Raw genomic sequence first — 13,397 nt, 5'->3', positions numbered from 1 at the left:
TTAAACATAGATTATGTCCTAATCCTTCCTTTATTATTTTTCTGGTTTAAAGTCAGCTGCTGCAGGCCAGCACCGAAGGCCTGACCCTGCAAGGGCACCTCTGCCCCACAGATCCCTCAGCATGCTCATTCCCTGGCACAGCCTCCCAGGCTTTGGCAGCACTGATGCCTACAAGCAGTGCTGCCATGCCTCTACTACATCTTTCAGGGCACGCGAGTCTGCTTTGGAAATGTAGACAGAATGTGATGAATGTGAAGCAAGACTCTTCCAGACGACAGCACCTGGGAAATGCTGCAATAGCTGCACGCTGAGCCTCAGCTCCATGCCCACTGCATAAAACCATCCCAGATCCTCTCTGAAAAGCCCATTTAGTGGAACCTCCTGGAGTTACTGGTGATCAAGCTTTTTTTTTTTTTTTTTTTTTTTTAATTCCTTCACTCCTCATGCAAAGAGGAGGAAGGTAGGGAGAACTAACCATTCCCCTGCCACTGTCACACCACCTGTGAGCAGCTCTCAACCTTACCTATTCCATGAAGCACCCACACCTCCTCATCTGCAACCTGCTCACTTCCATGGCTGGTTCTGACAAACAGAAGCCTGGCCACCTCTCCTCCTCCTGAGGAACCAGGGCCTCCTGGCTGACCTGTCACCCAACAGGAAAAGGCTACAAGAGGGAGATTGATACAGACTGTCCTTCCAAGCAGGTGTCACATCTGAATTCTCAGCTGTTACAGGGTTTATGATTAACAGGCATGCTGCAGTGAGCATCGAGGTCTCTGGTCACTGCAATCCTGCACTGAAGTTCAGGACAAGAAGATCTACGTTTGAAAAGAAAGGCCAATGCGTTCAGAGAAATCCAGGAGATTGAGATTTTAGTGGGTTTGTGTTTGGGGCATTTCTGTTTGTTTTGGTGGGGTTTTCCTGCTTTTTGAAGGAGACTGAACATAATTATGATATTTCTAGCCCTGCAGCTATGAGCAGATAGATTCCACAACGCACACAGAAGCAATGCTACCCTACACATTTGCATCCAGACAGGAAGTCTGGTTAAAAAAACAACATGGTTTTGTCAACTGTATGTTACCAGAAGAAAGGTCTGAGACAAATTTGGCACCAGACATTTTCCCGTAACTCACCTGAGACACTAATTACCAAAAGCCCAGGTTCTCACTAGTAGAAGTCAAATGAAGTCCAAATGACTTGCAGAGAACAGTTCTCTAGACCAGAAAACAAGTTCCACATCTCAGGCTCAATCATGTTTTTAAAGCTTTACAAATGGTTAACAATCAGTTAGCCGTTTCACACTCCTCTACAAATCAGCCCAAATCCCAGAAGAGCCTTTACCTTAGGCACTTGGGCCTGTCTTTTGTTCCCCAGCATATGCACACACATTCAGATAAGACACTTAACTAAAAATCATCACAGGAACTCAAGACATGTCAGACCCGCAGAAAAATCAAACCAAGTGCAATTACAGGGCTGAAGTGGAAATTTAGTTACAGAGAATAAATTTCTTGTTTCCTAAAACAATTGCAGTACAAAATTATCACTTCCCGTTAAGACATCATGTTAACAACTGATGATGCTCAGGAAATTAGTGCAGACTGATTTTGCAGAACAGTGAGCTTAGTACTTCACAACTAAAGTGGCAGAGCTGCTTCTCGTAAGGCATTGTCAGAGACTGAGGCCCCCAAGTGCATAACAACACAAATAAGAATGAGGACAAGTCAGACAGAAGCTTTATAAACCATGGTCATGGTGAGAGAACATGCTGGGACAGCATCTCCCCCTGCATATCCCTGCCAATTGACTGCAGAGGAACTACAGGCTGTTTCAGGGCAAAAGATAAAAAAAAAAAAAAAAAAAAAAAAAAAAAAAAGAGATGAGCAAGAACAGTCATTTCAACATTAACAAAGCCAGGTACCCATCCCCGAGAAGGATGGGCTCCTCAAGTAGCTTGCTAAGCAGCACAATTCAAAGGAGGAATGAAACTATAAATAGTGTGACAGTGTGGGGAGATGGCTTTTGGTGGAACCCGTAGTAGTATTACCCCTAGCTCAGAAGTAGGGAGCTGGAAACAATCACAGGCTATTAACTTGTAGTCAAAAGGAACGTTCTTTTAGTTAGGATAAGCTTCTTAGACATCTTAAACATTAATTTTAGCACCACAATGTAAAATCTAAGGAAAGGGCACTTCCAGAAAATAAACCTCCATTGACTCATATTCTTTTCAGTGGTGCATACTTCCCCAGTAATTTCTGCTCCCTGTAGCAGAGGGGCACAAGAACCACTTTGCCAGCTGCTACCCTGTCTCGGCATTACATCCACATACTCAGCTGATGTGACAGGAAACACAGCTTTTTAATTAACACATTTTCTTCATTTCAAAAAGTGCCCTCTAAAGGGCTCCTCTAACAGGAATTGCTGGAAAAACTCTGTGCCACTGTTTGACATTGTGAGTAGCATGAATGAGAAGCAAAATTGAATCCTCTTACTACAGGTATGTGTAAACAGGTAGAACAAAAGAAAAGAATAATTATTTGGAAGACATAGTAAGGGAAGAAAAGGATGCAAAGTCTTCAAAAGCACTCACTGCAAATATAGTAACTCTTCTCCCACTGGAAGTCATTAGCAAAACCTGCAAGCTTTGCAAGGAGAACAGGGTTAGATCCATGTTCAGCGCATTGCAAAGTCCTAGAATTTTATTCACAAGCAGACACCATTCTGGGAAATAACCATCACCGATTAAACAATGTGATCATATATTCTGAAAACACTAACAGGAGCTTTCAGTATGCTGGCAGCATAAGCTGTACAGACACACACGTGAAGAAGTGAGACAGGTAAGAGGGAGCTTCCTCTTGCGAGTACTGACCGGGGCAGAAGGTCCACTCCTCTGAAGCCATCCAGCCTTCAAAAGGTCCAAGACCTGTATATTTTCATGTCTTGATGTTACTCGCCAACACAACGAAGCCACTCTTCAGGCCATGCCAAGCATTTCTGAAGTCCAGAGGGGGCTCTCCAGGGGCTGCCCAGAGGGGGCAATCAGTATTGCGTCCCAGCCTCCTGCAGCAGGAGATGCAGCTCACCTCCAGAGCCAGGCAGAGGTTAGCCACTCCAACTGCCCACACAGGCTAGGCAGAATTAAGCCATAAGATAGTAAAACCAAGAGGCCACAGCCCACCCTGCCCTGTCCAGCAGAGGCTGGAGAGATGCAGCTGCAAGACTCCCAGTTCCAGGCATTTCTTCCATTTTCTACCTCAGAGACCTCCTGACAGCCTCCTCCCTACCACCTTCAACAGCTCAGGGCCCATGCCCCACACATACCTCTTCACCTCTTATCAGACACTGCTTCATTCATAGGTTCACAACTAATGGAAAATGAGAAAGATGATCTTTGACATGCCTTTCTACACAGAAGGTGTAAGGTTGTCTTTATCCCATGCAGGGGAGGTGGGGTGAAAGAGGAGGGCTCGATTCTTGTCATTCCTACTTGCAAAGGAGAACTACAAAATTCAGCTCCCATTGCCGCAAGCCAAAGCAGACCCACACAAAGCAGCACTTAGGACAGGACTCTCCCCAGTTTACTGCTGTTATTGTAAAGACTTCTGTGACTGTTCACCATGAGCTAAAAAAAAAAAAAGAAGCTGTTCCTTGCTTTACAGCACACCCCTTCCACCTGTCCCAGTCAGCAGAAACCCCACTGCAGGCACGGCCAGTAAGGCCATGTTTACGGTAGAGATATGGTTTCTCAAGGGTGGTCACAGGGTCCTTAGAGAGCAGCACTGCAGAACCTTTTTCAGAATATGCAAAACTTGCAAGGTAACTGGGAGTTGGTGTCACATCTTAGTGACAGTCCCTTAATTAAAGGGGTAGGAGAAGGGCACTTGAGATCAAACCCAAATAACTTATTTCTATTTCCAAATCTCAGACCGCCCCTCTTCCATAGCCCTAGCTGAAGGCAGGGTTGCCTAGCTGCTAGAGGTCTACACTTCAGGATTCATGAGATCCATTTCCAGTTCTGATCATCTACTCACTGTGAAGCCCACATTTTCATTATCATCTTATGCTTGTTTTATTTCATAGCTAAATAGCAGGCTAGCCCAAAGATGCTTCTCCTAATACGTATCTTTTTACAGAACTCAGAGCTGAATTTCTGGGGCCTCTGCACTAGAGTCATGCAGCTAGTTAGGCTACTTGCAGGATGAAGTATCCTCATCAGGTTGGATGGAATATTCACTAGGCTTGGCTTCCCTTTACAAGCATCTCATTAATTCCAGAGCCTAAATTTACAAGTCCTCAGAAGATGAATAGTGGTTGCACACAGAGAGGACTTAAGCACTCCTGAATGCCAACCTCCTTTAGTAATTGCCTAGAAAACATTTATAGGAAAAGCACGGGAGGCCAGATTCAAGGTCAACTCCTCTAATCCAGCACCATGGACATACAGCATCCAACATGTACCACCTCATTTTGAAAGAAAGAACCAAAAGGCACACTGACAGGACAAAGGAGCAGTGGAATCAGTCAGGTCAGGTTTGCACATGCTACATGGGGAACTGGTTGTTTTGTACCCATCCCATAGCTCTATCATGCAGTAACAGTGTACACTACAAAAGCCCCAATCCCTGCAGAGGGTAGCCTGCAGTTTGAGGAAAGATGTCTTATTGCTCCAATTATCCACAGAGGGATTTTTATTGTATTATGGAAACAGAATACCTGTACCTTTACCACATGCCAAAACCAAGAAGTTCCAATTCACCTTCCAAGGTGAATTGGAAGGCCAACATTCAAGAGAACATCCGTAAGAAAGGCTTTAGGGTTTCTCAACAATACACAATTAAACCACCCCACCCTGAGAAGGGGAGGCATTAGCTGCCTGTGGCTCTGCACACACAGGTTCTGCCCATTGAAACACAATGAAGAAAATGCAATTTGAGTCTGAAGAACACAAGGCTACAATGACCTTCTAGATTAAGAAAGCGTGAAGGCACTAGTTGACAAGAGATCTCCAAGAGGGGAAAACAACTTATAAACCCCCTTGGCCAAAACCCAGGTTTGTTCTCCACAACTAATCACAACACAGATCTCTTCCCTTTGATGTAAACGACAAAATTCCCCAACAATAACTGAACAAGAGTTGGCATAATGATGCAGTGCAATTGGAAAGGCAAAGCAGAAAACATGTGACTCATAGCCCTCTCTTTCCTTTTATAAGATGACAACATAATGCCAAATAACAAAGTCTGCCCTGAGAGACCATCTGCGCTTGCCTCTGTTTTGATGCATTTCCCAGACAAACTGAGCAGACCTGCCTCCTGATCCATGCTGCTCAGCTTTGGCTTTCCAGAGCCAACAAATATATTATTCAGCATCATCACTCTGTTATTACACATGATTTTCAGCTCTGTTACCTATTTCAGCTCCAGAACAATCAGCACAAAGCAGCTTCCATAATCTTGTGTCCCACCAGGCTCAAGTTGGTTTGAAGAACATATAGAAAGCAGGCTTACCTGGCTTACTTCCTTCACAGTCATGCCCCAGTTGGCCTTTGGTGTTCAAGCCACAGGTATACACTTCACCATCTTCCAACAGGAACACGGAGTGGTTTCCTCCACATGCCACCTCCTTGACATTTCTGTCATGAATGAATCCATACACCTGTGGTTCAGGAATGATGACCTGGAGGTTGCTACCTATCCCAGGCTGTCCAAAAGACGAGTAACCCCAGCATAGCATTTTCTCCCTTTTCAGCAAGTCATGTATCCTTCCTGGGCAAGAGAAACAGGGGGAGGAGCGTGAATTATGTGAGTTCTTAACAAGTGAACCTACAGAGATAAGACGGTCAGATTAGGAGGTGGAAACAACCAAAAAAATGCATTTCCTGCATGACTGTCAGGCTTGCAGACTGCCAGTAAAACGGGATTTCATTATACAAAGAATCAAAACAGCTCAGGTGCTGAGTCAGCACCTTGGTGCCATGATCATCTCCATCTGTAAGGCACTAGAAGCATTCTGAAACCCAGCAGCCCCGAGCTTTTATTTCAGCAAAATCACTCTACTTCAAAATCCAAAAATCAATCAACCCCCCAAACCAACTGTACTGCTTTTTAGACTAACAGGTCTAAATGCGAACTTTTAGAGTCAGTGTCACATTTGAGGCCATTATTAAAATTTTTAAAGACTTTTTTTTTTTTATCTCAAAGGTGATCATACTGTCCTGAACAGACTGACACAGGCATTTGTGGTGTATTGCCCAATGCAGAACTGTTGTTTCTGTTAAATCCGTATCAAGAAATATTTTGCTCAACTGAACATGTTCTCGCAATCCCAAATACGTGCGTGTACACACACATCCCTAAACCACAGCAAGAACGTCCCCAGAAGCAGCAGTTCACATGCAGCAGCACACTGACAGCTTGGCCCCAACAGTAACAGGCAGATAACACTGATGCAACCTGTCAGCAGTGAGGTGTCATCTTTTGTACTGCGCTCAGTGAAAGCCAGGGATTTCAGAGAGCGGTGTAACATGGTTAGAGAAAAAAAAAAAAACAGCAATAAAAGGCCCAAGGAATTGCTCAGCCTGAACTTGATAACGACAACAGCATGCTAGTGCAGAAGAGCGAGGGGTAGGGAAACCACTCTTATTCCAAAAGAAGCACATGAAAAATGTTAGTAACACTCCCTTGTCACTCCTAACCTCAATAGGTTTGGGTTACTTGTTAAACACACTATATTATTAGGATAATGAGAACTCCTTTGCTGGAACCAGAAACCGATTAAAGCTTTTTTTGTAAAGGGAAGAAGATAAAAGAATGAAAGACCTGAGACATCAAGTCTCCTCAAACAAACCTGTGCCAAGTTTCAAACTAAGGCAATTTACCACAGCAGCATTTACTATCTTAGCACAGGATTAAAAAGCAAAAGGTAACCCTTTAAGTGCCAAAGATTCCTCAAAGAAACAAGACGACTCCTCACACTCTGAGCAGGTAGGAAATGCATGCATTTGGCTTGTTTCCAAAGCCTGGTGCTAATTCAAGCTCTAGGTATTAGTAGTAAAGCCTTTCCTAATCTAAGCCCTAAGCAATGGGTGTTCATCTCTTACCCCACTATCCTTGCCTGTCAGCTGTGATCACACAGACAGGTGTGGTGTCTTCCACTGAGGCAAGACGGAGCTGGATGGGGGAGGGAGAAGATTGGATTTTCCAGCTGTACTTCATCAGTGGTGCTATTTCCTACCACGAACTGTTTACCAGGATCTCTTATTAGGGGCTTTAAAGCACACTATGAATCCCATTGATCTCCAACAGCCCTTATTCCTTTATAGCATAATTCAGTTCCCACCTACACATGTGCTTATCACTTGCCAGCTCCAGAGCACCCACAGGAAAAAGCAGGAGGTTACAAGGCTCCGTCTAGTTAAATTTGTCATTGTGTATACTCTGTACTTAGTTGCCCCTCAGCACAAAAGCCTGACAGAAGATGCCCTCTATGCTGGCTACACTATTTCCTACACTAAGAATAGGAATGCTGTGGGACACAGTAAAATTGGAAGTGCATGCATGTGCCTTAAATGACACAACTGCTATATTTATAGAGAACTTCATGTTCCGTCTCAAAAAAAAACCCACCGAACAGCAGAAGCAACACCCTGAAGGTGGCAACACTAAGGGAGGGAATTATTTCAAAACTGACATCAGAAACAGCAGAAATGTAGGACTGCCATTTCTCTCAGCCTGGGGAACTACCTCAATACAAAGATGAAAGCAACACAATAGCAGCAAACCTGACGATCCAAAGATCATATTCCCTGCTAGTATAAGTGGATGTTGCCTCTGAGCTGAAGACTCCACCACCATATGACTTGAACCACAATGACATTGTGCAACATGAGCTAAATATTAATTTGGGATCTCTTTCTAAAAGGGTTTCTGAACAGTCAAATCCCCATAGAGTACAGTCATATTTCCTAGCCCTAATTTCATTTAAAATGCTAAAAATACTTTAATTACTTTCCTTGTGTTCACATTCCACACAAGAAGTTGCTGTAACAGGGAGGGGATGCAACACAATTGGTAAGAGGTGGTTTTTCCCTCTGGGTAAGATGCTATTTAAAACAGGAAAAGTTCAAACTCCCAGTAATTCACATGCACACTAGGCTGCTATTTCGGAGGAGTCCAACCCTCAATTCATGCTAGCAGCCAGATTTTCTGAAGCACCCTTAAGTTTATCAATCCCTACAGCAGATGACGAGGCACACCAGACCCTTTAGAAAATCTGGTCTTAACCAGATTTTTGGTTAGCTTTTTAAACCATCTCCATTTAATGCCACCCCCCCTACCAGCCAAACATTTTGCTGATAAATCCCTGTGCAGCTCTTTTCCAAAGGGCACAGAGCAGCAGCACTTCCCACTCAAGAGCAAAAGCCAAGATAGCCACTTTCCATTTGAGCATACAGGCACAGCTAAATATTTCCTGGTGGCCTGCTGAACCACATTTTTAATTCACTTATTTTGAAGACATAGCACATTTTTAAAGCCACAAACGTTTAATGTTTGGTTTTTTCCTCCCCCCAGAAAAGCTGCTCCAAGCCTTAATACATCATGTATTCAAGTAGGAGCTGTATCCTGAAACACAGGGCTTCAAATGACAATTTCACACTCCATTTCTAACCTGGTTAAGGCAGTTACTCTTCTTTGACATTAGCAGAAAAAATAAAAATGCATGTTACACACTGCAAGCTACCCCTACAAACCGCATACCCTCCTCACACCAAAACAATTACATAAAAAGTCTCTAGTGTGGGCAGGCACTAACACAGACATATGTGCACATACACACACATATATAACATATAGGTAAGGGTTATATTCACTTATCTGAAATTTTACAAGTGACTATTCCTAGTGCTCAACTTGAAACACCTTAAAAATGTTTTTATCTTCAGGAAGAAGCTCTCAAGGAAGTTGTCTTTCTTTGAATGCATTAGTTACGGCATTAAAGTTTCCAGTCACTTTTAAAAATTGGGTTGCAAAAAGGGCAAGAGCTGCAGTACCCATCCACATCACATGTTCCTGTTCTTCACAGACCACAACACAGCCAGTTTGGTACTCATGTTTTAGAGATAAGAACAGATGTAATGCAACAAAGCTGATCACTTGCAGATGCTCCCCATACAGAAAAAAAAAAAAAAACCAAACATGGGAGGGAAGGGAGACGTAAAGATATAACCCAGCATCCTCGAACCCTGACATTCCAGGAATAATTCACCATCAAAACAGTGAAGGATGTACACAGCACAACTAGAGATAGGAAAGCCCCACACTGTGGAGAATATTTTGAGGAAATCTCTTGTGGGTGGAAGATCCACCCTCTGCCATAATAAGGCTCAGATGACATAATAAGTACATATCCCTTGGAGACAGAACAGCCCTGGTGGTTTGGAAAAATAATAATGCTGCATGCAAAATCATGACAGGATGTGTTTTATTTTGTGAGGTTTTTTCGTTTTCAATAGCTATCACGACCGTACAGACTCTTCACACCATGGTACAAACATATTCTAAAGCCATAGCTGTGATCACAACTACACCCCTTCTGAGAAAGTTAAATAAAAACCGTGCTTGCATCAAGCAACACTCAAGACTGAACGCTCTCTGAACAAAGAGACCTGCCAACTGGCAAGGTACAAACAAACAAGTTTTTTTCCCTCCCTGCTGTTTGTGAGATTTCAGCAAGAAAATGTGCTCCTTTTATCAGCATTGCCCAATACCGAAGGGGTTTACTGCTTCTTTTCTGCCACTAAGCCTCCAAGCCCGCTTTCTTCTTCCTTTTGCCTTCACCCTACTCCAACTCACTGTCCAGTGTAGACCAGGCTGTAAAGCAAGAAAACTCAAGGTGTAACGGCACAGGAGCCAAGGCAGAAACAAAGCCCTTCCATTGCATAACCACATGCCCTCACAGCCAGAGGCGGCCCCGCAGAAAAAAAAAAAAAAAAACCCAAACAGATAAATAAAGTCACAGGAGACCCGCATCGCCCCCACCTGCCACCCCGTAAGAGCACCTCCCTGCTCCCACCCCAGCCACAGGCTTCTCGGTTTCCGCGCTCCCCGCCGCCGCCCCCCGCCTAGGCCGGCGCTTCCCGTCTGCCACCAACCCCCCGCTCCCGGGGACGGACAGCGGCGGCCACAGTCACCCCCCGCAGGCAGCCGCGCCGGGCAGGCCCCACCGCAGCCCCCGGCGCCCCGCACCGGCCCGGGGAGGCCCCGCCCGGGGACGCGCGTCCAGCGCCAGAGAAGGCGGCGAGCTGGGGGTGGGCCGCGGGGCTCCGCCATGCCGCCGCACCGCTCCGCGCCCCCCCGCGCTGTCGCCCCTAGCGCCGCACCCCACACATACCCCTTCGGTACCGGGACGACGGCAGCAGCCCCACCGGGGAGCCGGGCTCTCCCTACCCCGGCCGTCGCCGCGCTGAGCGAGGCCAGGCCCGGCCCAGCCCTAGCGCGGCGGGTCCGAGCTCGGGCCCACGCCAGCGGGGCTCCGACGGCCAGCAGGACACCTGAGGCAAGCAGCTGCCGCCGACCCCGCGCCCCGACCCGCCGCGGCCCCGCACCCCTCCGCTCACCTGCCACCGGCCCCGCCGCTGCCGCCGCGGCAACGAGGAAGTCCAGCCCCCTGATGCCGCTGCCGCCGGCGGGAGTGACGGCGCCAGGCAGCCAATGGGAAGCGCGGGGCCGGACCCCGAGCACAAATCGGAGCCGGGCGCTACGCCCCGCCCCGCCTCGGTCCGCGCAGAGCGGGGCGGGGCGCTCTGTCAGTCGGTGGGTGCCCGCCGGCGGGCGGTGTCGGTGCCTGCTGCGGCCCCCCCGCAGCCGCTCGGCGCTTTACCGGGCACGCTTCTCCCGGGCAGTCCCCGGCACCGCGACGGGCAGCCCCAGGCTGGGGCGGCTGGCTCGGGGCGGGCCAGGCCCGGCAGCCTGGCGGAAGCAGCGGCGAGACGGGAGCCAGCCGGGCCCCCCCCGGCCTGCTGGCGGCTGGCAGTGACTGCGGCCCGCTTCTTGGGGCAGCGGGGCGCCAATTCCTGGGGGACGCTGTGTCGCTATTTCTGCCTGGACCCCCAGGAAGGTCTCCTCAAAGGTCCCCTTTGCCTGGCGCCGGGAGCTCCTGGTGGCCGCCCGCCGTCCCGCTGTGCCGCCGGGGCTGAGGCTGCCAGGGCCGAGCCTGCGGGTAACCCGCTCAGGCCGCAAACTGCGGCCGAGGGCTGTGACCGCAAAGCCCAGGCCAGTGAGCCCGTCGGTGCAGCGCTGGGGCAGCAGAAATCCATGGGCAAAGCTCAGCCTGTGCAAATAAGCTACGATTTAAGCTATTCTAACCGAAGGTCTCAAGGGCAAGCCCGCTCTCCACGGTTTGGAATGACACTCGTTGCTTTGTTAAGCGTGAAATACCACTTATTAATAACAATAGTCAGTTCCTTTCCCCTCTCCTTTTTTTTCAGCTTGAATTTTAGGTGGCCTCTAGGCACCTGGTGGGCTTGTTTATTTGGTGAACTCACACATTTTATACAGAGTTTCGACCTTAGGAAAATATTTGCAGTCAAAGTATAAATCTCTTCGGGAGAAAGAGGGGGAAGAAAAAAAAAAAAAGACACCAATGAGCAAGCACTTACATAACTCCTGAGTACTCATTTTCTGATTTTAATGCCATCCATTTAGAAGAAGACTATGTACGCTGCTAGACCAATGCACAAGCTGGATCCCACTCACCTCATCAAAATGACAGCCAATATTTGAGCAAACCACACAGAGATGTTTGCAAGGGCTTGGGCTGGGGAAAGAGGTCCCTAAAGCAAGTCCGGTGACCACAGTATTCATCTCCCTTACGCTACAGTCTGACAGTCTGCAGTATTTACATACTCAGCATGCAATGTGCCACGTATCAGATAAAAATTCACCTGTGTTTGCATGGATCCTGCATGCTTAGCATAAAAAGAGCTACTCTCTAGTGTAAAATTACACCTGTGACATAACAGCTTTTACTTAACCAGTGCTACAAGAAGCTTCTAGAATAACTAAAAGCACAGAGGAAAAAATGTCCTTTGGTTTTTGTTTTGTTTTTATTTATTTCATCATCTGGAGGCCTTTGCAAAATAATCAGCGTTTCCCTTTATACTGGGGTTTCCTCTGAGTAATCAAGGAGGAGACAGTACAGACAAAAAAGCAAAAAAAAGAAGCAGAGGAGAGAGCAAAGCCTGCAATTCGCCCGAAGGAGCCAGGAGTCTCTTGCTTAAATCAATTTCCAACTGGCTACATGTCAGCTTCGCGGAGAGCTTCCGAGGCTGCTCCTTCATGAATGGATAAAATTCTAAATAACACCAAAACAAGCCGGTTCCGTGTGTGTCCGCACTCCGCTGTGCACAGCTCCCTCTGCGGGCTGCTGCCACGGCGGATTTCTTCCTAAGAACCTTGTGGGTCTTCCTCACCATGGGTGGTCAGGCTGCGTCGGTGAGGTGAGGTCTCCTTCACGTTGTGGTAATACAAGTTACTCCTCATTAGTGTTCTGTGGTGGAGCTTTCACCTGCCTTGAGATCCCTCTTCCAGCTGGTGTTTTCCTCCAGCATCCTTCACGAGGTGCTGTTGGTAGCCTTCTGCTCCGACAGGCCACAGCACAGACCTTTTAACGGGGCTCTGCAGTGGTAGTGATGCTTTATGCCTAATCAGTCCTGCTTGTTGTCAGAGCTTGTCACCAATATAGCAGCCTGAGGAGGGCAGGAAAGCTAGCCCCAGAGCCCGCCGCCGCAGGGAAACCACCACAAAGGCCACAAGTCTATGCCCCAGGCATCTGGGCTAGAAAGCTGTTGTGGATGGGAAAAATCCTTCTATGGGGCCACTGATGCCTCTGTGTTGCTCTGGAAGCAATAAACTCTTCTGTATTCTTTCTCTTTTGGCCCTTCACATGTTAAGGAACTATTTTTCAGAGGGGCTCAGCTAGGGATTAGCCAGCCAAAGCAAGGTCTCACTACCTCCTATGGAAGCAGTATTTCTGCATGGTGTCCTCTGCAGCAAATCCAGCATGAAGCTCACCCCTAACACACTTCACCAGGCTACCTCCTTCATTTCCCATGGCTTACAAGCTGCTGGGGTGTCCTGATCACCCCAGATGCACCCTGGTTACATCAGCTACTCTGCCAGGCTCTTGCACTTCTCTACAGGTGATGCTGAGATTAGGCAAGTGGTCTAAAAATAATTCCTGCTGCAGGTTCAATATACTTTTGCTGCCTGTGTAAAGCCTTTTAAACTCACTCATGTTGTATTCCCCTGCATACTTTATAATGAGCATCGCTTGAGAAAATATAGACACAGCTTGGTGCTCAAATTCATTTCAGAAAACAGTAATACAGAAAA

General features: G+C 47.2%; 1 protein-coding gene across 6 annotated transcripts in view; it reads right to left on the bottom strand.

Annotated features, from left to right (window-relative positions):
• The window catches only part of HERC3 (HECT and RLD domain containing E3 ubiquitin protein ligase 3), a 55,532-nt gene extending 44,866 nt beyond the window's left edge, over positions 1–10,666 (bottom strand). For 4 of the 6 annotated variants that reach the window (XR_005102987.1, XR_005102989.1, XM_037379153.1 and 1 more), the window contains exons 1-2: positions 10,622–10,666; positions 5,514–5,771 (exon numbers count right to left, since the gene is read on the bottom strand). Coding sequence is in view for 4 of the 6 variants with exons in the window: in XM_037379153.1 (XP_037235050.1) it covers positions 5,514–5,739 (226 nt within the window). In the remaining 2 variants the exon portion in view is untranslated. Of the gene's footprint in view, positions 1–5,513; positions 5,772–7,105; positions 8,273–10,395; positions 10,559–10,621 lie in introns of those variants that run through there. The other 2 variants (XM_037379171.1, XM_037379163.1) reach the window with 2 other exon arrangements.
• Between the last annotated feature and the right edge of the window lie 2,731 nt (positions 10,667–13,397).

This window comes from Falco rusticolus, chromosome 1 (genome assembly GCF_015220075.1).
Source record: "Falco rusticolus isolate bFalRus1 chromosome 1, bFalRus1.pri, whole genome shotgun sequence".
NCBI lineage: Eukaryota > Metazoa > Chordata > Aves > Falconiformes > Falconidae > Falco > Falco rusticolus.
This window is presented reverse-complemented; position numbering and strand designations above follow the sequence as displayed.